The 27,501-nt window shown below is 29.4% G+C and overlaps 1 protein-coding gene and 1 long non-coding RNA gene across 2 annotated transcripts; one reads left to right on the forward strand and one right to left on the reverse strand.

Moving 5' to 3' along the window:
* Positions 1–1,471: 1,471 nt before the first annotated feature.
* LOC132283193 (uncharacterized) lies at positions 1,472–2,331 on the forward strand. The gene is made up of 2 exons (XR_009471965.1): positions 1,472–1,761; positions 1,933–2,331. It is a non-coding gene; the product is annotated as an uncharacterized LOC132283193 (long non-coding RNA).
* A 7,193-nt stretch (positions 2,332–9,524) lies between these two features.
* Positions 9,525–12,434, reverse strand: LOC132283943 (G-type lectin S-receptor-like serine/threonine-protein kinase LECRK1). Its single transcript, XM_059785991.1, has one exon. It carries the CDS (start codon positions 12,116–12,118, stop codon positions 9,695–9,697), a length of 2,424 nt encoding a protein of 807 aa, XP_059641974.1. The 5' UTR covers positions 12,119–12,434; the 3' UTR covers positions 9,525–9,694.
* Positions 12,435–27,501: the final 15,067 nt, after the last annotated feature.

The following is a 27,501-nucleotide window of genomic DNA, read 5'->3' on the forward strand; positions in this document are numbered from 1 at the left end:
GCATAAGCTTCTCAATCATTGTATATTCTTCCACCTGAAGAATATAAATGTCATAGTATTTTTCTTCCAAATTTGGAAAAAAAATGCTATTACTTTATTTGTCCCAAATTCACATATTGTGATTTATGGGGGCAAAACTTGGCCAATCAACTATGTATTTGGCCTGAAGATATACAAATTTGTCCTCCTCATAAACCTCCAGACCCCGGGGGGCAACGAAATTGGATGTGAAGCTTCAAATATTCGTCTTAGTTAAAGCTGTTTAAAGTTTTTGGCCCAATGGTACATTCCGGCTGAAAAGTTTTAATTGTTCAATTCCTTAACAATAGGAATATCATATGGCAAATTCTCACTCACATCTAAAATTTGATATGCCTTACAATTCTTCAAAGAATATCAGACACATCAAATTTGGGGGGCAATGTTTACACCCTATTTTTCCACTTTCCAAAGGAAGATTGTTCTGGTCAATTCCAATGGAAAGGTGCTACGACATTCCAGTGGAAAGTCTTGGGACACATGGTAACCAAGGAAACAAGCGTTTACAAGTGGTTACATGCAAAGTCATGAGATACATGGCAGCTTAGGAAGTGAGTGGTTACATGCAAAGCCATGTGACGCATGACAGCCTAGGAAGTGAGCGGTTACACGCAAAGTCATAGGACACATGGCAGCCTAGGAAGTTAGTCGATTCCAATGGAAAGGTACTACGACATTCCATTAGAAAGTCTTAGGACACACGGCAGCCATGGAAGCAAGACACATGGCAGCTAAGTGTGACAACATGGATTTTTAGGATTTTAAATTTTATGATTTTTGGTTAAGTTTGATTTTTTATTTATTTATTTTTATTGGTGATTTTGGGTTATTAATATTTTAATTTTTAGTCTAGATTTTATTATTATTTATTTAATCATTCATTTATAGTTTGTGGAGGTGTGGTGTGGTGGTTTTTTATATAGTAAATATTTGGTGTGCGTGCTGTGTAAAGGAAAGTCGAAGTGTGGGAAAAGAGGTTTGTAATTGTGATGGTATTTGTTGGGGCCACTAAAAGATATTGGATGGGATTTCGGTTTTGTTATATATATATATATGTTTTGTTTGCTGAAGAGTTGAAATGGGTGCTGAAATTTGGAAAGAGAAGAAGAAAAGGAAAAGGTGGTGATGGCGGGTCCCATTTGTTACCAAAAGTCTTTGGCTTCACGTGGGCTTATTGGGTGAGAGATTGTGTTCCATGTTTTTTGTGAAATGAAAAGAATTGAAAAAGGTGGGAAATAGGATTGTGATGATCTTTTTTTTTTGGGTCCCACTAATGTATTTTTGTGACCAAAAAGTTTCTGGTCTTTGTTTTCTTCACGTAGGTTAGTCTGTTGGAGTGGAGTGTGATATTGGTGTATTGACAGATATGATGTGATAAGGAAGAAAATTATGAGGAAAGAAATTATGGGTTGCGGGGTCCATTAATTAATGATTGTCTTTTGATATTTGTGTGTGGTTAGCATTTGTTGATGAGTCGGTGAATTGGCCTATTTAATTGTGTGTTGGGTGCACTACTACGTAAGAATACAGAGAGTAAGCAGAGACAGAAGAGAGAAAAAATTAGAGAGAGACAGTGAGAGCCGAGAGTTAGAGAGAGAGAAACAGAGTGAGTTGAAAGAGGGACAGAGGAGCTGAGAGTTGCAGAGGAGGCCGGAGTTTGAGGATTGATGATCCAGTGGGGAATTAATATATTTCAATGTAGGGTTCTCTATACTTTGAATGGTATGGGGATGTTTTGATTAAATGTTTTATGAAATGTTTTGATGAAATGTTTTGATTTATTTTGTTTATACTCATCTGTATATGTTTATGTTTTGAAACTGTTTTATTAAACCTCCATGAGATTCTTGTTATGGTTTTTTCTACTGAGACTTTTGTCTCACCACCTTCCAGTTTCAAGTACCGAGGACGAACGGGGATTGCTAGAGACAGGCTTCGGATGAAGAGTCAGCGTGGAGGATTTATTTTGGAGAGTTTTTTGTCTATTTGAGGAAATTGATTTTGTATAAAAGATGGGGCAATTTTTATGATCCTGGGTATATTTTGATGTATCTGATTTTGAATAAATCGAGGATTTTATTGGAATTGTCGGGGCGTGACATTAAGGAAGCAAGCGGTTACAAGTGGTTACACGCAAAGTCATGGGACACATGGCAGCCTAAGAAATAAGCGGTTATATGCAAGTTACCATTACTAAATTCTATAAATAGGGCATGATATTGTAACTTAGCAGGCTGGCTCAACGCCAAACGAAACACAGCATTTCAATACAAATTCTTATTTACATTGCAATGCAATTTCATTATGTTTAGTCTAAGTCCTGCATTTTACTTTACATTAGATAATTTTACTTTCCAGTCGATTACTTTCTCAAGTAATTTGTTCCTTCCTAACTAGTTAACCATCCCGAAGTCCTTTATCAAAAGCAAAAAGAACCCAGAGGTGTTCATTCCAGACCTCTTCACAATCGCCTAGTCTCGCAATCTTTCTTCTAGAATATTGTTTGGATCTTTCTTTGGAACTACTGCAATTCTTAGCACGCCCATCCTGTTCTATCGGAACCAACACTGCTTTTTTACCGGCCAAACACCGAGAAAATGAAAGAAAATTTGACAATAGATAGCTTTATTTATTAATGCAATAGTACTAGGAAGTCATTGTTTCAGATTAGAATAGCAAACTTACTTTGTTTAAGTCCATTTTTTTTTTTTTTTTTTTTTTTTTTTTTTTTTTTTTTTTAATGGTGTCTCTATTTAAAAAATCAGAATAAGGTAAGCTTCCAAATGAGGGAAAAGAGATTTGGGATCCTAGTAATTTTTGAAAGATATTTGAGAGTGATATTTGGCCAAACTTGAAGGGATGTGAGTGAAATTAACCCTTTATTTTATTCTTCAATATCTATCCTTCCTCCATTTCTTCAAATCTTCTTGGCAAAATCCACTAAAAAAAAAAAGGGTGTGGGGCACCCCTTTTACATGAAAAATTGATCAAATTACCCTTTGACCATTTATGAGACTTTTTTTACTTTACAATTTAATAAATTGGACCAATTTATCCTCATGAATAATTTATGCATTAAAAAAAAAAAAAAACTTTATATTGTTCACTTTTTTTTATTTTTTATAAAAATGTCCTAACTTCTTAAAAATGTAGACATCTAAAATGATTTTTTGATTCAATACATATATTTCAAATAAATTATATTTTGTTATTACTTTTTTTTTTTTCTTTTGTATTTTTAAATTAAGATGCTTAATCTTTCATCAAAAAAAATTAAACCAATCTCTTTTCCTTAAAAATAAAAAATATGGTACTAGTATAACTTTATGCATCTTAAATTATATATCAAATATTATGCATTTTCCAAGATAAAAGAAAATAGGTACCAGTATAATTTTATGCCTCTTAACTTTATGCATGCTTTTGTTTTATTATTTTATTCCTTTTGTTTTATTATTATTTTTTCCTTTTTATATTGTGAAATGCATAATGTTTGATATATAATTTACGATGCATAAAGTTATACTGGTGCCATATTTTTTATTTTTAAGTAAAATAGATTAGTTTAATTTTTTTTAGATGAAAGAATTAAGCATCTTAATTTAAAAATAAAAAATAAAAAGAAAAAAAGTAATAACAAAATATAATTTATTTGAAATATATGTATTGGATCAAAAAATTATTTTAGACGTCTACATTTTTTAAAAATTAGGACATTTATAAAGTAAATAACAAATAAATAAAATAAAAAAGTCAATAATATAAATTTTTTTTTTTTTATGTATAAATTGTTGATGAGTGTAAATTGGTCCAATTTATTAAATTATAAAGTTAAAAAAATCTCCTAAACAGTTAAATGGTAATTTGATCAATTTTATTTTTGAACTTTCAAGATGTAAGTCCTTTTGCCAAATATAAGGGAGTGTGACCGTACTTCTCAATCACCTATGCAACCAAGTTGCTCATCTTGTCCTTATATGTTCAAGCAAGGATTCTCCTTTCTTTCATGGGTTCTTTGATCTCGTTCTTATTATTGTTGATAAATCAAGGGTGAGGATGATCCTGGATATATGCAAGAGAATAATTGATAAATCACTTCGCCGTCGGATCTTCATCGTTGGAGCCTTCTCTCGCCGTCGCCGGAACATCTGCTGGTCATTGCCCTCGTTGAAACTTCCGGCCGACTTTTTCCGTCGCCACTTTGGCTCTTGGTCCTCACTGGCGTTGTAAAAAAGGCACCCAATTTTTTTTGTCGAAAATTTGTTTGGTCAATGGACTCTTGAGGTTAGGGCCGTTAGGCTATATTAATCAATTACCTCATAACTCTCTCCTGATACGAAGAAATCATGGGTTTTGAACTGTGAAAATCTTTTCAACCAATTCACCATAAAATTGTAGGCATCCTCAGCTATATATATATAAGAAAAATAAATTGTAGGCATCCTCAGCTATATATATAAATATATAAATAACAAATAAGAAAAAATGATTAATTATTGATAAAATGATTAGTTATTGAATTACCCACAAACCCATCATCCAGATTGGAATTTAAAAATATGATTAATTATTGAATTACCCACAAACCCATCATCGAATTTATTTAGATCAAAGGATTTGTTGGTGTAGGAGAACCCAACTCCAATGGGAGATTTTTTTTTTTTTTTTTTTAACTCCAAAGGGAGAAATTTTTTTTTTTACAAGGCAAGAAAGGTTAGAAGTCTGACACTCCCAAAATCTACCGGAGATACTAACCACGACTATTGAGGCATATGCTCCAACAGGAGATTTCACAAATAGAAAATTGGCTTATGCAATTAAAGAAGATACTAAAACTTCAATTATTGTGATAATTAGATAGAGAATGAAAAATAAAATAAAATTATTGCTTACATCAGCAAGAGGGCATTTTGGAATTTAAAAAGATTAATTTGGTCAAAATGGCTAATTAGGGGGCAATTTGCACCACACAAAAAAAAAAATCAGCCCAGTTTTTTTGCACCAAAAAAATTAGTAAGGTTTTTTTGGCACCTTTTATATCTAACGGGGTGTTTTTTGCACTTAACCTTTTTATTTATATACTCTCTCCATTTTAATTTAAGTGTTGCTTATGGAGTAGTAATTTCTAAGGAAATACGTAAGACATGCATTGTCTGATTGAAAAATTACTAACTTGACCTTTTAAGATTTAAATATTCAAGTTTGAAATTTTAAACTCAAACGACATATATTAAAAAATGTTTGTTTGAAAAAAAAACAAAAAAAGAAAGTACGACACTTATTTTGGTAGGGAGGGAGTGTAGTTTTTGCATCATAACAATGGTCAAAGGGGTTGCATGACTATTGATTATAAATTTGAATAAACAGTGTATTATTTTTTTTTAGGAGAGTATAGATAAGTATTGGAACCTAAAATATAATATTTGAGGACAAAAGTTATACAGAGTAAGCGTTAAGCAAATTGAAAATTCGTCTTGTAATTTTTCACACTCAAACAAATAAATTTTAAACGGAATAGGTTTAGTTTTAGGATTTGTGTCATTTAAAGACATATTTATGGCTTATATTAAATCAATTCAAAGTAATTTAACAAAAATTAGGAAACTACACATTTTTAAGATAGGAAAATCTTTAGAATACTTTAAGGAAGTTAACTTTCTCTCACTCCTCTTCTCACTCCTCTTCTTTACAATAAGATTGCTTAGTAACTCTATTTATTTTAGTAATTTATAATAAGCTCTATTTATTTTAGTAATTTATAATAAGAATAATAATAAAATAAATTTATTTTTATTATTATTATTTTGTAATGAAGAATCAACTCATACGGTAAATATTTTAAATTCATAATTAAGTGAAACATTGAAGACATTTTTTTATTTAGGGTAAAAAAATAATTTTAAGGCCTGATAACAAGTTACTTTTAAAAAATAAAAATAAAATAACAAATAAAAAAAAAAAAAGTCACCAATGGATCTTATTGTAGAGAAGAGGAGAGAGAAAGAAAAAATTAATGTGATTAATATATTTTAAAGATTTTTTAATATTAACACGGTATAGTTTCTTAACTTTTATTAAATTACTTGAATTGATTTAACATAAATCATAAGTATATCTTAACTGACATAATTTATTTTGTAAAAGATTCAACTTATGACACTAGTTTGAACTTTGGGAATCCAAGTCTTTTGTTTTATCTCCTAATTTAAACCAGACCTCATGGCCGTCCTCAAGTTCATCGGTTTGTTGACAATCTGTTCGCTGTTCAGTTTCTTTCTCACGGTAAATCAGTTTCACTTCTCACTCTTATCTTTGCTCGATTAGGATGTCTCTCCCTCTCTCCTTCTTCCTCAAAGTACATTAAATGTATTTGTAAGAATAAGTGTGTATGTGTATAATTGCAAATCCGCAAGTAGTTCAATTAGGGTTTATTTATGAATTTGTGTATGTGATTAGGTTTTCTATACCATGATTAATTGATATAAAACAATGTAATTTTGTTCTTAACACATCTTCAATTAGGCTCTGAAGTTCTCTAAATCAGAAAATATGGAACGTGTTTCATGTTTCTCTCTAATGATGTTGTAATCTGAGTTCCCACTGATTTAATCCCCAGTGGAACAGAAAAAGGAGAATCATAGAAAGCGGCACTCACTCAGGATAAGATGCCCCAAACTGTTGTATTTTCTGGAAAAAGAAAGTGGATTCCAGCGCACTCTTTCCCCACCTCTCTCTCTCTCTCTCACACACACACACACACGCACTTTTTGGGATTTGTAACCATCGTCGTCATCATCCTTTCGTTATCCTATAGGACCCATACAAACGGGGTTGGCCACACCCTAGGGTTTGTAACCATCTGCTCATTTTATTCTTGGGTTTTAAGTATATATTTCTTTAGTCGTGCTCTGTTACTACAAATTAGACAATAGCTAGCAAATGGTATAGAATGTGGACTTCAAAACAACTCTTTGGCTTCATATAGCTTTGAAATGACCTGGGGATTGAGTGGAGTTGGGAGTTTGAGTGGGTGGTGGGACTAGGGTAAGATCTGTGCGTTGGCTCAGATGCAAATACATCATACTTTTACATGGACAAATATATATATATATATATATGTATGTATAATTATCCCTGGTACATGTGTCCAGGGGCGGAGCCAAAATTTCAATTCGGAGGCATTAAAAAAAAAATAATAAAAATAAAAAAATAAAAAATTGAGAAAGAAAAATGACAAAATTTGAAGGAAACCAATTAGAGCATGATTGAATTTGGGAAATTTAACCTTTTTTAAAAAGTAATTAAAAACATTTAGAGAGTAAAAGAGAAAAAAAAGAAAAAAACTTGAGAGAAATTTGAAAACTAATAATTTTAGGGGGCCATAATATAACATTTTATATGTAAAAAAATAAAATAAAAATCATATATATTATAGAGGGTGGAACTGGCCGCGCCCCTACATGCATTGTTGAATGATAGACGGTCACCATTGATTATTCATTGCCTATGTGGAGGTTGGATCCATTCCCTCCATTTTTGCCCTTCTCTTGGTTATGATTTTTTTGGTAATTCATTGTAATGTCTGTAACTTAAAAAGGCAAAAGAAAAAGATAAAAGAAAAGAAAAAAAAATGTTTGGGACCCACAAGTCTAAGTGGTCATAAGATCACGTTTTTTTTCCTTTTTTTTTTTTGTTCTCTGTTGTTTCTTCTGTCTCGCAGCTCTCTGCCTCTTTGTATTTCTTTTTTTCTTTTTCTTTTGCAAGCTTTCACTCTTAATTTCTCCCTCATCTCTTATCGGATTAAGGTGCCGTTTGAGGCAAAATGACGAGCACGACGAGCTCTACGTGCTAGTACCAGAAATTCCAGCTTTTGGTCCTCTTTGGGAGCTCGAATTTAGAGACCCATTTTAAGGTTTTTGGCTCACTTTTGAGGTAGAGACAACTTAATCCACTACTTTCTTGTTCTATTGTGAGTTATAATCATTTGTTGTGCCAAACATGCTTAATTAGAAGTTAATTGTATTAATGATTATTTTAAATGTTGTCTAGAGAAATTAATGTATTTGAATGTGAGTTGTTTTATGTGTAAAGCATGCTTAAATGTATTTTGTTATATCTTAATGTGTTAATAATTACTTGGGAGATGTTGAACATGTTAAATGTTTAATTTTATGGTGTAGAATTTTAAATGCCATGATATTGAATGTATGGAACATATATACATGCACATATCATTGGGTTTGCATGAAATGGGAGAAATTGTTCTTGAAATAAATATGGGGAATTTCAGGGAAGTGTTTTTGATGAAATGGTTTTATGCGAAACCCGGTCGCTGCGGGATTACCAACGGGCCGGAGGTTAATATAGCCTAGAAGGGACTAGGAAGTCGCCCTAGCGTGGTTGAGCTAGCTGGGCCCCATAATGACGCCGCGGGGTTACCAAGGGTCAGGGACACTAGCCAATCCTCCTCTCGTGTCGCGGCGAGGCTACCAAAGGGCGGACTGTATTAACAGTTTGGAAACAATGTTTTGGATTATGAAAATGGGGAGCGACACTAGCATGCATTGCATCTCATACCATTGCATTGGATATACTTGAGATTGAATCGTTATGCTGTATTATTTCCCGACATTGTATGATCCCCATTTCCCATTGGCCTATGCTTTGTTTGGATTCATAAGGACACAAGATGTGTGTCTTAAGTGTCACCTGCTGAGCTTTATGCTCACCCTACTATTTATATTATTTTTTTCAGGTCTTGGAAATGAACTGGTGGACGACAATCCACCTCAAGCTTGAAAGTTGTTAGAAGGTTGTTTGCTATTTTGTATTTTGACCGTTCTATGTATATTCGTAGTTGTGGAAATGTAACTAAGTTAGTATTCATGGCCTTGTAACTTAAGAACGAACTTATCTTTTGTTTGATATAAATGAAACTAATGAAATTATGGTATATGTTTTCATGTAATTGTATCATGTAACATTGTAAGACAGGGATTTTAAATCTTAACCATGTATTTTGGGACTGTAATTATGATAATTTAGATTAATTGGTGTGTGGATGTTCCACCATGAGAGGAACTATGTTGAGGTATAATGAACGGATGAATGGGATGCTGGATGATTTTATGTGCTTTGTGTATTGGGACAGGTTGTTGAAGGCCCATTTTTAGGGGAGGTTATGCTGAATTTTTTTTAAAATTTTGACATCAGTTAGGGTCGTTACATTCATTACATTTCTGCATAGCTTACCTGGAACTAGAAGAGCATTGGAAAATGATGAACTGTTTTGGTTATTCAATGCTCACTATGCTGATGGCTAAGTATTTTCCCGCTCTTTCCTAGCAATAGTTAGAACTCTTGGTGATGAGATCTATTTTGAGTCTAATGGCCAAGTGCTGTGACATTTATCAGTTTTATCCTATCTTTGTTAAGAATATACTAGTGCCTCAAGTGGTTTTGCCTAGTCTATCCTGTCAAGGATGTGAGGAAAGAAAAGGAAATGAACATATCTTTACTAACGTATCTTAAGCTCGATATGCAGCAATTTAACATATCTTTATTTAGTATATGGTTCCATTGATGACCTAGATATATAACAACTTTCTATTTCACATTCAGAGAACACTTTATTTTATGTAATAGAAGTTATATATCAAACCATCACAGTGGAAGCAGTTGGTGATGGAGAGACCGGTATATCCATAGTGCCTTCTAACATGAGGATCACATTCTTCATCGAGGGACGCAGACTTGGATTATCTTGAATACACCGCAATCCAACCTTCACCATCCTTTCCAGGGTCTTCATGTCTACTTCTTCTTCTCCCACAAGCTTTTCCAACTCTCTAGCCGCAAAGCAATCATATACCCAATCAATAAGAAGTACCTCGTCCACTGTAGACACATTAACCTCCATGTTACTTCTGCAACATATGATCTCCAACAGCACAACTCCGAAGCTATAAACGTCTGCCTTCTCTGATATCAGGGTGTTTCTGTGCCATTCGGGTGCCAAATATCCTCTTGTCCCTCTGACCCCAGTGAGGGTTCCAGTTTGATTTGGCATCAAAACTTTTGCTAATCCAAAATCAGATATCTTGGCTGTCCAAGAATCGTCCATAAGTATATTTTGAGGCTTTATGTTGCAGTGGATTATACGGGTCTCACACTCTTCATGTAGATATAAAATCCCTCTTGCTACGTCCATTGCAATTTTCACTCTTTCTTTCCAACTCGGGCGCCTTTCAACCTTGAAGAGAAGATTTGCCAGCGAGCCATTGTTCATGAATTCATAAACAAGAAGCTTGCTAGCGCCTTCTATGCAAAAACCAAGTAATCGAACCAAGTTCCTGTGATGAGTCTGCCCAATTGCGGTCATTTCTGCTTGAAACTCTCTTTCGCTTTCTTCCACAACTCTTTCCAGTCTCTTTACAACAACGATCTTTTTACCCTCGGCATCAAATACAGCCCCTTTATACACTGCCCCAAAAGAATTCCTACCCAACTCTTCCTTAAACCCATTTGTAGCTTTCTCAAGCTCACTATAAGAAAACGATCGTAGAGTAAACTCTCCATTTAAGCCCAAACTTGAATTTCCAGACAGTCTTCTGTATCTATGAACTCGACGTATATAGATTAAAAAACTATAGATTGCAATGACAGAACACAATAATGCAAGGCAACCCAAACTCACAGCTAGAATCAGAATAAGTGCTTTCTTTTTTTCAGCCACAACCTTCAGATTCCTTGAATTTGAAGGATGGCTCCCTGGAACTGAGGGGTTATGGCCTGCAATTTGGGCAGTTCCAATCTTGATGAAGCCCGTGATTGACTCATTTGGTTTTGAAACTCCATATAACAATGGAAGCTTATGCTTTTTGCAAGTATGATTCAGATACAGAGCTGCCCAACAATTACAATCTTCCAGGCAAGACCGACCACAATCTTCTTCCTTATTTGTCAAGATCACAGAATAAGGATAGCCAGCCCACTCCCCATTTCTTAAAACAGTGATGTTGTAGATCGATGTTGGGTCTTTCCTTGTGCAACCTTCATCATCGATGAAACTCTGGTAGCAGCCCAGGAACATCTTATCGTGGTTGAGAAAAGTGAAACCAGGAAAGCAAGAACAATTGGCTATGGAATGATCAGTGCTCGAGCAGAAGCTGTTAACACCACAGATTCCTTTAACATCACATTGGTTTTGCAATGCCGACCACTGTTTCAACCCGGTAGAGTTATTACCGATCCCAAAGCTATGGGAGTATAGCCTAAAATTTCCATCAGCATCAAGTGTTGCACGGTAAATTATCGTCTTGTTATTGCCAGAATATGAGCTGTTAACTAGAGTGTGCACACAAATACCACCAGAAGAATTGCGTAAACATAGAAGGCCTCTACTGTTGAGATCTAACACAATGTATTCAGAATAATCTCTACCAAAAGTCTCCGTGTGTGTTTGCCAATAAGAGTCTCTAGTTTCCTCAGAACTGTTGACAGGGAACGCAACAAGATTTCCGTCACTTTGCATTCTGAGATGAAACCGTCCACTTGACTGATCTGTTGTCGATACACTGGAAAGCAACTCTTCGCCATAATCCAGATACTGACTGCCTAATAGAGTATCTGTTGGGTAATCGAAGCTTTGCCAGGTAACGTTGGATTGATTGTTGTAGATCACAAAATTACCAGTATCAAGCATAGAAGCTGAAACTGCATCCTCATCGAGATCATATGTAATTGATTTTCCTTCCCCTTTCCGGGTCCAAAGGAAAAGCCCACTGTATTTGGTGAACTCAAGTGTGGTGTTTGAGGAGAGTGGTGGGTCGTCTCGGTTTGCAGTCCAGACAACAGTGGTTGCAGGCTTACTAGCCAGCCATATTCCAACTGCAAATCCTTTGCCTTTTGGGTAGAAACCAAATGCGAAGAGGCCAGATGGTGAGAGCCACGATTTGTGCGAAGCGTTGGGAGAGAGTGAAGAACCCAAGCTTATCGTATTAGAGGGATTCTGCCCAGCTTCTAGAGCTGTTGAAAGTAGAAACAGAAGTAAAAACCTTACTCCAGGTGCATCGGCCATGAGAGAGGGACAGAAATTAGTTGCATACAGATCCTATTGTTTATAAAACCCCTATTTCTAAGAAAAACATTTATTTTTTATTTTTTCTTTTTTGGGCTTGGTTTTGCTTTTTCTACTAATATTTTATCTGATTTTGCATAAGGGAAGAGAAGTTTGGAATTAATTAAAAGATTGATAGTACCTACAGACAAGCCAATATTATAAATGTACAACGGACCTGCAAGACGATTATTTAGAGGCTTCAACACCTCGTGCATGTGGACAGTACTAGAAAATGTACAACAGGGGATCAAGAATGAGATCGAATTAAAGGAATTACCTTAGGCACACATTTAAAAATAAAAATAAAAAATGGCTCTATTGTATTTTTCTTAAATAAAATTCATTACATGTTTGATTAGGGATGCAACATGACTGGTGAATAAGATCCTCAACTCAAACCAAGCATAATCCATATAAATTCTTCTCAGCTTGGTTTAGGCTAGGGATAGACTCGAGTTGAACTCACGTTGAATTGGGTAATTTAAAAAATAGCAAGAATTTTATTAATATTAATATACATGGCATCTGTTTGACAACTGTTTTTGTTTCGTATTTTTTGTCTTTGTGTACATTAGCGAAGCAAAAATATAAAGTATATTTAATAATGTTTGCTGTCATTTAAATACTGCCTAAGTGCTTATGAAAAAGAAACCAACCAAAAGTATAAAATTGATAGTTTTGGTTGCTTCCACATTGCAGTCACTGTTTAAAATAATAATAATAATAAAAAATCTCTAAAATGATATTTTTAACTAATTATTTAATTTTCAAACTAATAACATTGTTTTACTAAATATGTTTTTATATTTTTATTTTTAAAATTTTTATAATAAATTTACATTACCAAATAAATTTCAAAATAATATTAAATACATTCTAGAACACAATAAAAGCACAAAATAAAAGCGGTTCCCAAACCGCGTAGTCTTCCTAATCAAATTCAAGATAGAGAAAGTTGACGGAAACTTTCAAAAGTCATTAGAGTTCTTTACCAAAAGTAAAGCTTTAGACATGCTTTACCAAAAGGCAGAACTTTAAAAAAGTGTGAGCCATGATACATCGAAGTTGGAGAAAATAATTCAGACAAGGTTTACCGAAAGGGTGAGCTTTAAAAAAGTGAGAGCCATGATACATCAAAGTTGGAGAAAAGAATTCAGACATGCTTTACCAAAAGGCTGACCTTTAAAAAAGTGTGAGCCATGATACATCAAAGTTGGAGAAAATAATTCATAGCGAAAAGCAAAACATCAATCTTTTACCGTAACCAAAATGGAATCTTTGATCTCCATCACCCATTTTCTTAGATTGTCATTTTAATAATCTAATTAAGCAATTATTTCTCAATGGATTAAGGTTTGATTGTTTCAACATAAACTATTTGACAGAATTTTTTTTTTTTTTTTCATTTTTCAGAGTTTGGGAGAGACTCTAAAGTTAGAAAATTATTTTTTGTGTAAATTATTTTACACTTAAATGACTGAAAATGATTTATCAAAAAAATTTATTTAAGTTATTTTTCACAAGTTATCTTGGTTCATCTAGTCATCTGTATTCTTATCTTCGGTCTTCTCACTCTATATGTATATATAGAGTGGGTTGGCTGAGAAACAAATTTAGGTCGAGAGCATGTATTGATAAAGAGAGGGTGGAGAGAGAAAGTAACGATGAGAGGGATGAATGGTTCAGTGTAGAGAGAGAAAGTAACAGGGAGAGTGTTTAGAAAATATTTTACTATTTTACATCCAAACAAATAGAGTTTAAGTGACAAACACTACATTCAACACAAGCTCCGTTTGTTTCTACCGTGATATTTTTGGGAAAATATTTTTCTTTTAGGTAATATATATATCTATATCTATACTATTATTAAATGTGCAAAGTGTTTCAGTGTTTCTATTTCAGTATTTATATAAAAAAATATTTATTATTAAATGTGCAAAGTGTTTCAGTATTTCAGTATTTATATAAAAAAATATTTATTAATTGATATAAAAATAGTGTTTGTAATAAAAATTACCAAACAAAATCAATCACATTCTATATAAAACTCTTATTTTTAGTTATTTTTTTATGGATAATTATAGTTTCTATAAAACTCTAAAAATTACCTAATAAAATCAATCACATTCTATATAAAACTCTTATCTTTACTTATTTTTATGGATAATTATCACAATATAACCGGCCCGGCCCAGTCACATGTCATCATCAGAAAATGACACATGTCATCATCCTATTCATCCAAGAAGCCTATAAATAAAGGCATGGAGAAAGGAGGAAGGGGTATAGAAATTGAGAATTCTAGAAATTCAGAATTCCAGACTAAAATACAGAAATTCTGCCAAAGAGTTTCAGTATTTATTTATTTATTTATATAAAACAATATTTATTAATTGATATAAAAATAGTTGAATTCCAGAGTAAAATACAGAAGCTCTGTCAAAGAGTTTTTATTTATACGATGTGTAAAGAGTTTCAGTATTTATTTATTTATATATAAAAATATTTATTAAATGATATGAAAATAAAATAAAATAATTTCTATAAAACTCTATTACAAATTAGCTATTCTATTATCAATAAAACTTTATCAACAAAGATATATTTAAAGAGTTTCTATAAAACTCTAACACAAATTACCTATTTATCAATTCATTATGAGTTTTCTAATAAAAGGAAACCTAAAGTTTTTTAAAAACTCTAACACAAATTACCTGTTTATCTATCACAAATTAGACAAGAATTATAAAAATAAAAAATATTTATTAATTGATATAAAAATAATTTTGGTACAAATAATTTCTATAAAACTTTAAAAATTACCAAATAAAATCAATTACATTCTATATAAAACTCTTATTTTTAGTTATTTTTTATGGATAATTATAGTTTCTATAAAACTCTAAAAATTACCTAATAAAATCAATCACATTTTATATAAAACTCTTATCTTTACTTATTTTTTTTATGTATAATTATCACAGTATAACCGGCCTGGCCCAGTTATGATTATATCATTATCAGAAAATGACACATGTTATCATCTTATTCATCCAAAAGTCTATAAATAAAGTCATGGAGGAAGGAGGAAGGGGTACAAAAATTGAGAATTCTAGAAATCTAGAATTTCAGGGTAAAATACAGAAGTTCTGCCAAAAAGTTTCAATATTTATTTATTTATATAAAACAATATTTATTAATTAATCTAAAAAGAGTTGAATTCTAGAGTAAAATCCAGAAACTCTGTCAAAGAGTTTTAGTATTTATTTATTTATATAAAAAAATATTTATTAAATGATATGAAAATAAAATAATTTCTATAAAACTCTATTACAAATTACCTATTCTATTATCAATAAAACTCTATCAACAAATATATATTTAAAAAGTTTCTATAAAACTCTAACACAAATTACATATTTATCAATTTATTATGAGTTTTCAAATAAAAGGAAACCTAATTAGACAATTATTATTAATATAAAAAATTATTTATTAATTGATACAGAAAGAGGTTTTAAAAGAGTTTTTAAAAAACTCTAACACAAATTACCTATTTATCTATTTATTATGAGTTTCTTAATAAAATTAAATCCAATTAGACAAGAATTATAAAAATAAAAAATATTTATTAATTGATATAAAAAGAGTTTTTAAAAGAGTTTTTATTAAACTCTAACACAAATTACCTATTTATTTATTTACTAAAAGTTTTTTAATAAAAGAAAATCTAATTTACCTAATAAAATCAATCGCATTCTATATAAAACTCTTATTTTTAGATATTTTTTATGAATAATTATAGTTTCTATAAAACTCTAAAAATTACCTAATAAAATCAATCACATTCCATATAAAAATCTTATTTTTAGTTTTTTTTTTTTTATGAATAATTATCACAATATAACTGGCCCGGCCCAGTTATGATTATGTCATTACCAGAAAAGGACACATGTCATCATCCTATTCATCTAAGAAGCCTATAAATAGAGGCATGGAGGAAATATGAAGGGGTACAGAAATTGAGAATTCTAAAAATTCAGAGTTTCAGAGTAAAAAGAGTTGAATTCTAGAGTAAAATACAGAAACTCTGTCAAAGAGTTTCAGTATTTATTTATTTATATAAAAAAAATATTTATTAAATGATATTATAATACACTAAAACATACATAATAAAATTTAAATTAACCTATTTATCTATTTATTATTATCAATTTTTTTAAAAATGAAAATCTAATTAGACAAAAATTATTAATATAAAAATTATTTATTAATTGATATATAAAATAAAATAATTTTTATAAAACTCTACCACAAATTAGTTTTTATTATGCGTTTCATAATAAAATTTAATCTAATTAGATAAGTTTATATTATATTTAAAGAAAATAAAATAATTTATATAAAACCCTATTACAAATTACCTATTTTATTTTCAATAAAACTCAACAGACTTTCTATTAAACTCTAAAATAAATTACCAATTTATCTATTTATTATAAGTTTTTTAATAAAAGGAAACCTAATTAGACAAGTATTATTATTATTATGAGTTTTTTAATAAAAGGAAACCTAATTAGACAAGTATTATTAATATAAAAAAATTATTTATTAACTAATACAAAAAGAGGTTTCAAAAGAGTTTTTAAAAAACTCTAACACAAATTACCTTTTTATCTATTTATTATGAGTTTTTTTTAATAAAACTAAATCTAATTAGACAACAATTATTAAAATAAAAAATATTTATTAATTGATATAAAAAGAGTTTTTAAAAGATTTTATATTAAACTCTAACACAAATTACTTATTTTTATATTATAAGTTTTTTAATAAAATAAAATCTAATTAGTCAAGAATAATAAATATAAAAAATATTTTTAATTGATATAAACAATAAAATAATTTTTCTAAAACTTTACCACAAATTACCTTTAATTATGAGTTTTTTTTTTAATAAAACCTAATCTAATTAGATAGTAATTATTAAAATTTAAAAACATTTATTAATTCAAATAAAAAGAGTTTTAAAATATTTTCTATAACACTCTAACACGTATTACATATTACAATTTTTTAATAAAATAAAATATAATTTTTAGAGTAAAATACAGAAGCTCTACCAAAGTGTTTCAGTATTTATTTATTTATATAAAAAAATATTTATTAATTGATATAATTTTTTTTTATCTATACTACTTTTAAATGTGCAAAGAGTTTCTATATTTAAGTATCTATTTATATAAAAATATATTTATTAATTTATATATAAAATAAAATAAAAAAACTCTTTCAAACTCCAAAATCTATCTAATAAAATTTAAATTAACCTATTTATCTATTTATTATTATGTATTTTTTAATAAAAGAAAATCGAATTAGATAAGAATTATTAATATAAATAATATTTATTAATTGACATATAAAATAAAATAATTTTTCTAAAACTCTACCACAAATTAACTTTTATGATAAGTTTCCTAATAAAATTAAATTTAATTAGACAAGGATATATTTAAAGAAAATAAAATATTTAATGTGCAAAGAGTTTCAGTATTTCAGTATTTATTTATTTATATAAAAAATATTTATTAATTGATATGACAAGAATTTTTATAAAATAAAATAAATAAAAGAAAAAAAAAACTCTATAAAACTCTAAAATCTACCTAATAAAATTCAAATTACCCTATTTATCTATTTATTATTATGAATTTTTTTAATAAAAGCAAATCTAAAGTTTCAGTATTTATTTATTTATTTAAAAAATCTATAGTATTATTAAATGTGGAAAGAATTTCAGTATTTTTGTATTTATTTGTTTATATATAAAAAATATTTATTAATCGATATGAAAAGAGTTTTTATAAATAAATAAATAAAAAATCTATAAAACTCTAAAATCTACCTAATAAAATTCAAATTAACCTATTTATTATTATGAATTTTTTAATAAAATAAAATCTAATTTTTAGAGTAAAATATAGAAGCTCTGCCAAGGTGTTTCACTATTTATTTATTTATATAAAAAAATATTTATTAATTGATATAAAATTTTTTTTTTATCTATAGTATTATTACATGTGCAAAGAGTTTCCGTATTTAAGTATCTATTTATATAAAAAAATATATTTATTAATTGTTATGCCAAGAGTTCTTTTTTTTTTTTTTTTCTAAATAAAAAAAAAAAAATTATGTCAAACTTTAAAATCTATCTAATAAAATTTAAGTTAACCTATTTATCTATTTATTATTATGAATTTTTTAACAAAAGAAAATCTAATTAGACAAGAATTATTAATATAAAAAATATTTATTAATTGATATATAAAATAAAATAATTTTTCTAAAATTATACCACAAATTAACTTTTATTATGAGTTTCTTAATAAAATTAAATCTAATTAGATAAGGATATCTTTCAAGAAAATAAAATAATTTTTATAAAATTCTATCACAAATCACATATTTTATTTTCAATAAAATTCTATCACACTATATAAAGATATAATATTTAAAAAGTTTCTATAAAATTTTAACACAAGTTTCCTATTTATATATTTATTAATCGTTTTTTAATAAAAGAAAATCTAATTAGACAAGTATTATTAATATAAAAAAATTATTTATTAATTGATATAAAAAGAGATTTTAAAAGAATTTCTATACAACTCTAACACAAATTACCTATTTATCTATTTATTATGAGTTTTTTTTAATAAAAGGAAATCTAATTAGACAAGCATTATTAAGATAAAAAATTATTTATTAATTGATATAAAAAGAGGTTGAAAAGAGTTTCTATAAAACTCTAACACAAATTACCTATTTATCTATTTATTATGAGTTTTTAAATAAAAGGTAATGTAATTAGACAAGAATTATTAATATAAAAAAAATATTAATTGATATAAAAAGTGTTTTTTAAAGAGTTTCTATTAAACTGTAACACAAATTACTTATTTATTTATTTATTATAAATAGATTTCCAGAAAATAAAATAATTTCTATAAAACTCTATCACAAATTATCTATTTTATTTTCTTTAAAATTCTATCACACATAACTTGTTTTTATCTGTTTATTAAGAGATTTTTAATGAAGGATAGCTAATTAGACAACTATATATTTAAAGAAAATAAAATATTTTTTTAAAAGAGTTTATATAAAACTCTACTTCAAATTACCTATTTATGTATTTATTATGAGTTTTTTTTTAATAAAATATAATATAACTAGACAAGAATTATTAATATAAAAAATATTTAATAATTGATATAAAAAATAAAATAATTTTTCTAAAACTCTACTACAAATTATCTTAAGTTTTTTTAATTAGACAAGGATATATATATTTAAAGAAAATAAATAATTTATATAAAATTGTATCACAAATTACCTATTTTATATGCAATGAAACTCTATCATATTAGACAATGATATATTTAAAGAGTTTTTATAAAACTCTAACACAAATTACCAAAATTTTATCACAAATTAACTATTTTATTTTCTTTAAAATAGTATCACATATAACCTGTATTTATCTATTTATTATGAGTTTTCTAATAAAAGGAAATCTAATTAAATAAGGATATATTTAAAGAAAATATATAATAATATAATAATACATATAAATAAAATATAAATGTTAAAGAATTTGAACATTTCAGTATTTATTTTTTAATATAAAAAATATTTATTAATTAATATAAAAAGATAACTCTATCACATATAAGTATATAACCATTGTATTTATCTATTTATTATGAGTTTTTTAATAAAAGAAAATCTCATTTTACAAAGATATATCTAAATAAAATAAAATAATTTCTATAAAATTCTACCACAAATTATCTATTTAAAGAAATTAAAATATAACTTAGGGTCTTCCAAAAACCACAAACTCCATATAATAAATTTTTATATCAATTTCAATCTAATGTATGATTAGTATAATTGAATTTATATTTTACAATTCAATTAAAAATTAATATAATTTAATTTCTAATGTAAATTAAAAATTATACTAAATTTCAAATTACCTAATAAAATTCAAATTACAAATTACCTAATAAAATTCAAATTACCTAAAAGAATTTGTTACTTTGCAAAACTCAAATATTTCACTATTAAAATAAAAACTTATTAATTAATATAAAAACGTAAAAGAATTTATTAATTTACTAAACTTAAACTCTATCACCAATTTCAAAATACTTCAATATTTATTTATTAATATAAAATAAATATTTATTAATCAATATAAAAAGAGTTACAAAAAATTGTAATTTATTTGTAAGTTTATTATTACAAGCTTTAAATCATCAATTAGAAGAAAAAAAAATATGAAAACAAAAATTCTATAAGTTACAAAACATTCACCACGTGCATCGCACGTGCCTTTTCCTAATATGTATATGTATATATATATATATATATATATATATTTATTTATTTATTTATTTATTTTCGACGTTTTAACAAAGGTTTAGGTCGACTTCATTGGGTGAGACGTGTAAAATAACTTATCAAATATTGACAGGTAAGTTATTTTTGTTAGGTTTTAATATATTTTTTTTTTATAAATAGTTTACGACAACCAAATATCAAAAAACAAAAATATTTTCTAAAAAATATTTTACATCTAAATAAATGGAGCTAATTAAAATTTATTTTTTATAACCACTTAAAAAATAGCACCTAAAATTTAGTTATTAAAATTTTTAATACTTAATTTTTAATTTTATTAAACAACATCGAATCGTGTTGTCCCACGCCTCACCATAAGTCTATTAAAAATAAGGTTAATTAGAACGACACCTTTTGAGATTTGGCCTAATGACACCTATATACAAGTTGGATGTTTTTTGAACGATGACATCCCTAACAAAAGTTTGATCCAAACAGACCCTTAAAATATTTGAAAAGACAAATTGCTCATCAATATTTAACTAGTTTTAATTGTAAAATATCATAATTTTAAAATTACACTTTTGCCCTTCTACCAATCTCCCAATGTTTAATTTCTCTCTATCTTTTGCATCAAGTTCGGCTCACCCCCAATCGCCACCCCCATCACCCACAATTGCCACCACCACCATCCCCTGTATCACCCACAAGCAAGACAACCTTCCCCACAAGAAAAGAGACAGCCTCCCCCACTATCGCCCTGAATCGTCACCACCGCCTACCCCTTCTTTCCCCCTCTCTCCACTCACCACCACAACCTCCACCAAACAAGCAGCACCCTACCACCATCACTCTCTATCGCCATGGATCCTATTTTTGTAAAACCACCATAATTCTCACCGGGAAACCTTCGCCGACCCAAATTCGAAGAAAACAAACAGAGGAGTAACCCACAGATCAATTTAGATCCATTTGCATCATCAGACCGTGATCGGAGATTGCGACGGAGGTGGTGGTGGCATCACCTGAATAAACTGAATCGGATTCATAAATTGATTTGATTCCTTTGCACAATCTTAAACCTCACTTGAATCTACACCAGGAAGCAAAAGGATCGGAGAAGTCAAAGGATTGTTAGCCGACGACGATGTCGTTTCGAAAGGCACTATCTTTTGGCCACATGTCGGTATATGTGAGTCGATATATATATATATATATATATATATATATATATATATATATATATAGATATATATTGGATACTGGCAGAGACCCAGATCGTAAAGCGAGGTATATACGCATATACTTATTACTGATAAAAGAAATTCTGCTTTGGTGTGTTATTGACACAAAAGCTTGGCACGATTTGGGCGATTTTCGAGCACTGTTGCTTCGTCTTTCTCCAATAGACCTAGGGCTTCGTCGATTCCAGGGCAGAGCTCCGGTGACCACCCAACTGGTACGTTGGAGAACCATGGAACGTGCACAACCCAGGGCTCCGGCGACCCTACTAATACATTATATCTATGGAATGCATATGTATATTAGGTTATGTATATATTGACAATATTTGTATATAGAGATGTGGGAGAGGTTACTTTGGACATTTCAAATTTATTAGAATGGGTAACTTGGTAATTTCGCTATTCAAAAGTGTCATTTTGCAAGTTAAAGGGCATTGAGGTCATTTGATCACATGTCAGGCTCTCACTGGGTGTCTTTGTCAAAGGCAGCAAATGTGTTATTGTTCAAAAGTGAACTAACTTATATATGGTTGTCAATAGAATAAACCTAAGGTATATCCTTTATATTTAACCCTTAAAAATAATTCTCCTTGCAAAATATTCAAGTGCAGTTTATCCGAGCAGCGAAGAACTATTCCAGCCAATTTAAAGACCGGGTTGTGTTCATATTGAGCCCCAAAGTTGCACAAACGTGGATCCACAAATTATATTGAATTTGAGGTATACATTCTATTGTTGTTAAGATTATATTAGAGAATGTGAGAGACTTTTAGATTTTTTTTATTATTTTATTTTATTTTTTTTATTTTTCATTTTTTAAAATGTATTCTGCTTCAATTGCGACTCTTTTTTCTTTATTTTCTAACTTTTTGTTAATGTCACAAGGACAACCTTGATATTAGTAAGTAGTGGAATAATAAAAAAATGTACTGTTTTTATTATTATTATTATTTTTAATCTCCATTGACTTGTAAAAGTTCTCCTTCAATTAGTCACTTCTCTACTTTCTTTTTAACTTTTGATGGGGCTCTAATTATTCCCTTTTGATGCAGTTACGTGGTGGCAAAAAATAAAAATAAAAATAAAAAAATAAAAAGAATATGAAGAAGACAACTTCATTGTATTATCAATTTATTACATAAACTTTATTAAATGTGTCACAAATTTAAAATATACGAGGGTAATATATATTGAATATCCACAAGCTTCTTTTCGAGTATAATAAAGTTTGCCAATTAACAAGTCCTACTTTCATTGAGAAATAATAATAATAGTAAATAATAAAGGAAAAAATAAAAGAAAACAGTGCAATAATGGGTCTCCCAAGTTGACTAACAAATTCCAACAACAATAGATAAGATAATTTCATTCGTAATGGAGTTGAATCTATCTTTCACCACCAACATCTACGTCTAAATTGCTTAGGTTTTGCTTTTTGCCCATTCGGATGGTGATTGAAATTATAGTCTGGTCAAGTTTGAACACTACTTTTTAAAATGAAAAAATTAAATCAAATAATGAAGCTAAAAGAAAAGTGACGACGATTAATTAGTTGACATTATGTTGACTGAAGAAATTTATCAATTGGTTATTTTTATTTATTTATTTAGTTATGACATTGATCTAAAAAGTCTTGTCTTTGGTCTAAGTAGCATTGGTCTCTTGGGAATAATTTAGTCCCCGATGCCTTTTTTCTTATTAGGAGTATTTTTTATTTTTTTTTCATTAATTTTTTTTTTTTTTTATTTGCATAAAATTGAGAATTTTGTTAGGAATTTCTTAAATCTTTGGCAGCTTCTTGCTTGTGGTGTCTTGAAATTCACACATTGGATTTAGAATTGTGGATCATGCTAGCTCAAACTATAGATTCAATTTTCACAATTTTCAAAGGAAAATAATAAAAGTCTCGAATCAATATTATTATTAGTTTATGTGTTCATTGTTGATTTGTACACTTTGAAAAGAGAGAGGTGTTTTTATCCATCACTAATTAAGAATTATTGTTGGACACTAGTAATTGAAATAACAAAATAAAAAATAAAAAAATAGATCATCAAATGTAGCAATAGTCATTTCCAAAGTGTGGATTCCTTGCTTCCAAACAACACATTAATTGTATACATATATACTGCGTGCTATTTTCAAAGGTTGTTACAATTCAGTGAATTCACCTTTTTCACACAAAGCCTGCACGCGCCTCGCATCATCCCGTAAGGTGACTACAATCCACCCATTAAGAGTTTAAGGCACAACATCTTTGTCGGTACACTTCTTGTTAGGATAGGCTCATACTATTTTGTCAAGATTGTATAATTTTGTTCCTTAACCTTGGCCCAAAGTTTTGTTCCTGGGCCTTGGCCCAAAACACGTGGTATTTCAAAGGTTGTTACATTTCACCTTTTTCACACAAAGCCTGCACACGCCTCGCATCCTCCCATAAGGTGACTACAATCCACCCCTTAAGAGTTTAAGGCACAACATCCTTGTCGGTACACTTGTTAGGATAGGCTCTTGTTAGGATAGGCTCTGATACTATTTTGTCAAGACTGTATAATTTTGTTCCTTAACCTTGGCCCAAAGTTTTGTTCCTGGGCCTTGGCCCAAAACACGTTGTACCACGGAGAGTATCAATCATATATATATATATATATATATATATATATATATATATATATGTAGTACCTCTAAAAAAAAAAAAAACTAACCTATTTGAATTAAATTCATGTTTTTTAATGTAGGGAAATGAACTCATATCGATTTTGTCATCATGTTCAAGGGTGTAATTGTATACCTTGGAGCTGATTCCTCCCGCCATACCTTCAGGTATTTCTGTTACTGTTTGTATATTTTGGGCCTTTTGTTCTTCCTTTGTTCATCGGGTGTTTGCTTGTTAGGCCTGGGCTGTTTTTTGTGCCTTTAATTTGGGCTGAGTTGTTTCTTGTGTTTTTTTTTATCTTTGTCCTTTTTCTTTAGGACCCCTTTGTATCCCTGTAAATTTTTTCTCTTTTCTATATATATTCGTTTGTTTGGATTTAAAATATTTTGTTTGAAAAAGACTTTTCTTTTTTAGGTATATTATTTTTTTATTTTTTATTTTTCAATTTTTGGCAAAAGTTTAAGTCGAGTTCGTCGGGCAAGACCTGTCAAATAACTTGTCGAAAATTGGTGTGTAAACTATTTTGTTAATTTTTAATATTTTTTTCTGTAAATATTTTACTACAATCAAACACCAAATTATTAGAGCAGTGGTAAGAATAGTAAAATTGAATGATAATTCTGAGAAACTTCCATTATACTTGTCAAAGAAATATGTGGCAATTCTTTAGACGGTGAGAACACTAAGAAGTGAGAACCTCCTCGACAAAAATGTTGCCGGAGCTAGTGGAATGGGTGGAGATGTGGGAGCTCGTGGACTGAATCGTGGTGTTGGACCTGCTGTGGCTTGGATGCATTGGTAGCCACGACCAAATTAGTGATGTTTGCAAGTTCTTCACGTGTTGGTAATGAAAAATGGTTTATTTAGATTGTTATCGGATATAATTTGCTTCATCGGATACTTTTAAAGTTCGAGTTACACTTACAAATGAATAAAATTGCAAAGTGCGTGTTTTTTATTTTTGACAAAAACACAGTTAAAAATAGGGATGGAATTGGGGCGTGTTTGGCTAAATCCTACTCCGCCTCGTTAGAAAATTCATCATACCAACTCCACTCTAACTTTGGGACAGATTTGTAATTGGTATATCATCTCTACTCCTATTCCGATAAACAAAGTATCGACTTCGCCCTGCGTACTGTATTTAATTGCTCAGCGGGTTATGCCACTTTTATTACGTTTAAAATAAAAAATAATAAAAAAAAAACTAGTCCAATGTACTCAAATTTGACTAATAAATAAACTGGCTTTTTAAATTACTAAGCAATAAATATTAATATATTAACTAATACTTCCAGTAAAGTAACAAAATTCTTAAAAATATTATATATATATATATATATATATATATATATATATATATTTAAAGGTACATATATAATTGATGCAAGGTCATCACTAAAACTACTTTCGCCCCAAACCTGTTTCGAGTTTTTAATTATTTTAATATATTCGTCTCAAATTCGCCTATTAAGAGCGGGACGGGGCGGAAACTCGCCGGATTGAAGGAAATTGCCATCCCTACCTAAATATGTATTTGTCTGGGGGATTTGAACCCCAATCCTTTACTTTGCAAAGTAAGGAAATATTAATAGGCTACAACTCTAGTGACCCAAAAGTGTATTTGAAAAGTGAATAAAATGATCTTGGTAAATAAATAGATAAATAAAATAAAGGGTGAATTGCAAAAAACTCCTATCCACTTTCACTTGTTAGCAGGAACCCTCTTTATGAATTGTTTTAGCAAAAAATCTTTCTTAACTATCATGAGAGGGGTATTTTAACTGATGTCTGTTTAAGGAGTTATGTTTTGAACGAAAATACCCCTTAAATAGTTTTTTCTACTTTCTCTCTCTAACCTCTCAATCTCCTCCATCCCACCATCGCCACCAGAACCCAACTTAAACAGGATGAAATATATATATATATATATATATATATATATATATATATATTCCACAGTTTATATATATAATTGATAATTGAAGCAAGGAGAGAGAAATGGGATGAAATCCAAAGGAAAAAGAGTTTCGGCCCTCAAGTCGAAGTTAGGGTTACCCTATGTCTTCCTCTTTTGCTCCCTCTGCTTCTTGACCGGCCTCTTCAGACACATCATCTTCTCTAGGGTTAATATCTTTCTGTGCATATATATATATATATAGATATATGTATGTGTTTGTATTATTAGGTTGATTTGAATATATTGTCGTTTGTGTTTGCAAAATGAAATTGGTGTTCGATCGAGGCTTAGATTGCTTAAATTGGTTGGGGAAGAGGATGATTCGATGCTGCATGGAGAAATTGGAGAATCTGGGGTTAAGTCTATTTTAGCGAATAATGTTAGATTGGCTATGCGGATTAATAAAATGAATAAACTCCATTTTGGTGAATTATTGTTTGGACGAATTGGATCTTTGAAACAAAAATCTTGGATTTATTACAGGTAGAGGCATAATTAAGGATGATTTGGGATTTTTGATGAAATACTGATGGATTGTTTTCCCCTAGGTTTTAACATGAAGGTCCTGAGAGACTGTATTAAGTTTGCCCATTGAAAATTTCATTTGAATTCCCAATTATTTAGTTTAAATCATATGGTTTATTAACTATTGAAACCACCTTTGAGCCATTCATGAACTGTTTAGGAGCATAATTCATTAAAATCGAAGTCTCAATGTTATGTGGTGGGTTGTGGTGGGGAGATTGAGAGGTTAGAGAGAGAGTAGAAAAAAAAACTGAGGGATAAAGGAGATTGAGACGTTAGAGAGAGAGTAGAAAAAAAACTGAGGGCAAGTGTTTAAGGGGTATTTTTGTTCAAAATATAATTTTTTTAATAGACATCAGTTAATATACCTCTTTATGATAGTTGAGGGTGTTTTTTTGTTCAAACAATTTATAAAGAGAATTTTTTACTAATAGGTGAAAGTTAAAGGAGGTTTTTTTACCATTGGTCCTAAAATAAATAACAATGCTGTAATAATACTACTTAATAATATTCCGTATGAAGTAACATCAACTCTCGCGTGACT

This window comes from Cornus florida, unplaced genomic scaffold (assembly GCF_030987335.1).
Source record: "Cornus florida cultivar Cherokee Brave unplaced genomic scaffold, ASM3098733v1 CherokeeBrave_3.0.0_Hap2_Chr11, whole genome shotgun sequence".
Classification (NCBI taxonomy): domain Eukaryota; kingdom Viridiplantae; phylum Streptophyta; class Magnoliopsida; order Cornales; family Cornaceae; genus Cornus; species Cornus florida.

Excerpts from the sequence above, each read along its gene's own strand:
- LOC132283943 (XM_059785991.1), bottom strand. The coding sequence starts at position 12,118 with ATGGCCGATGCACCTGGAGTAAGGTTTTTACTTCTGTTTCTACTTTCA.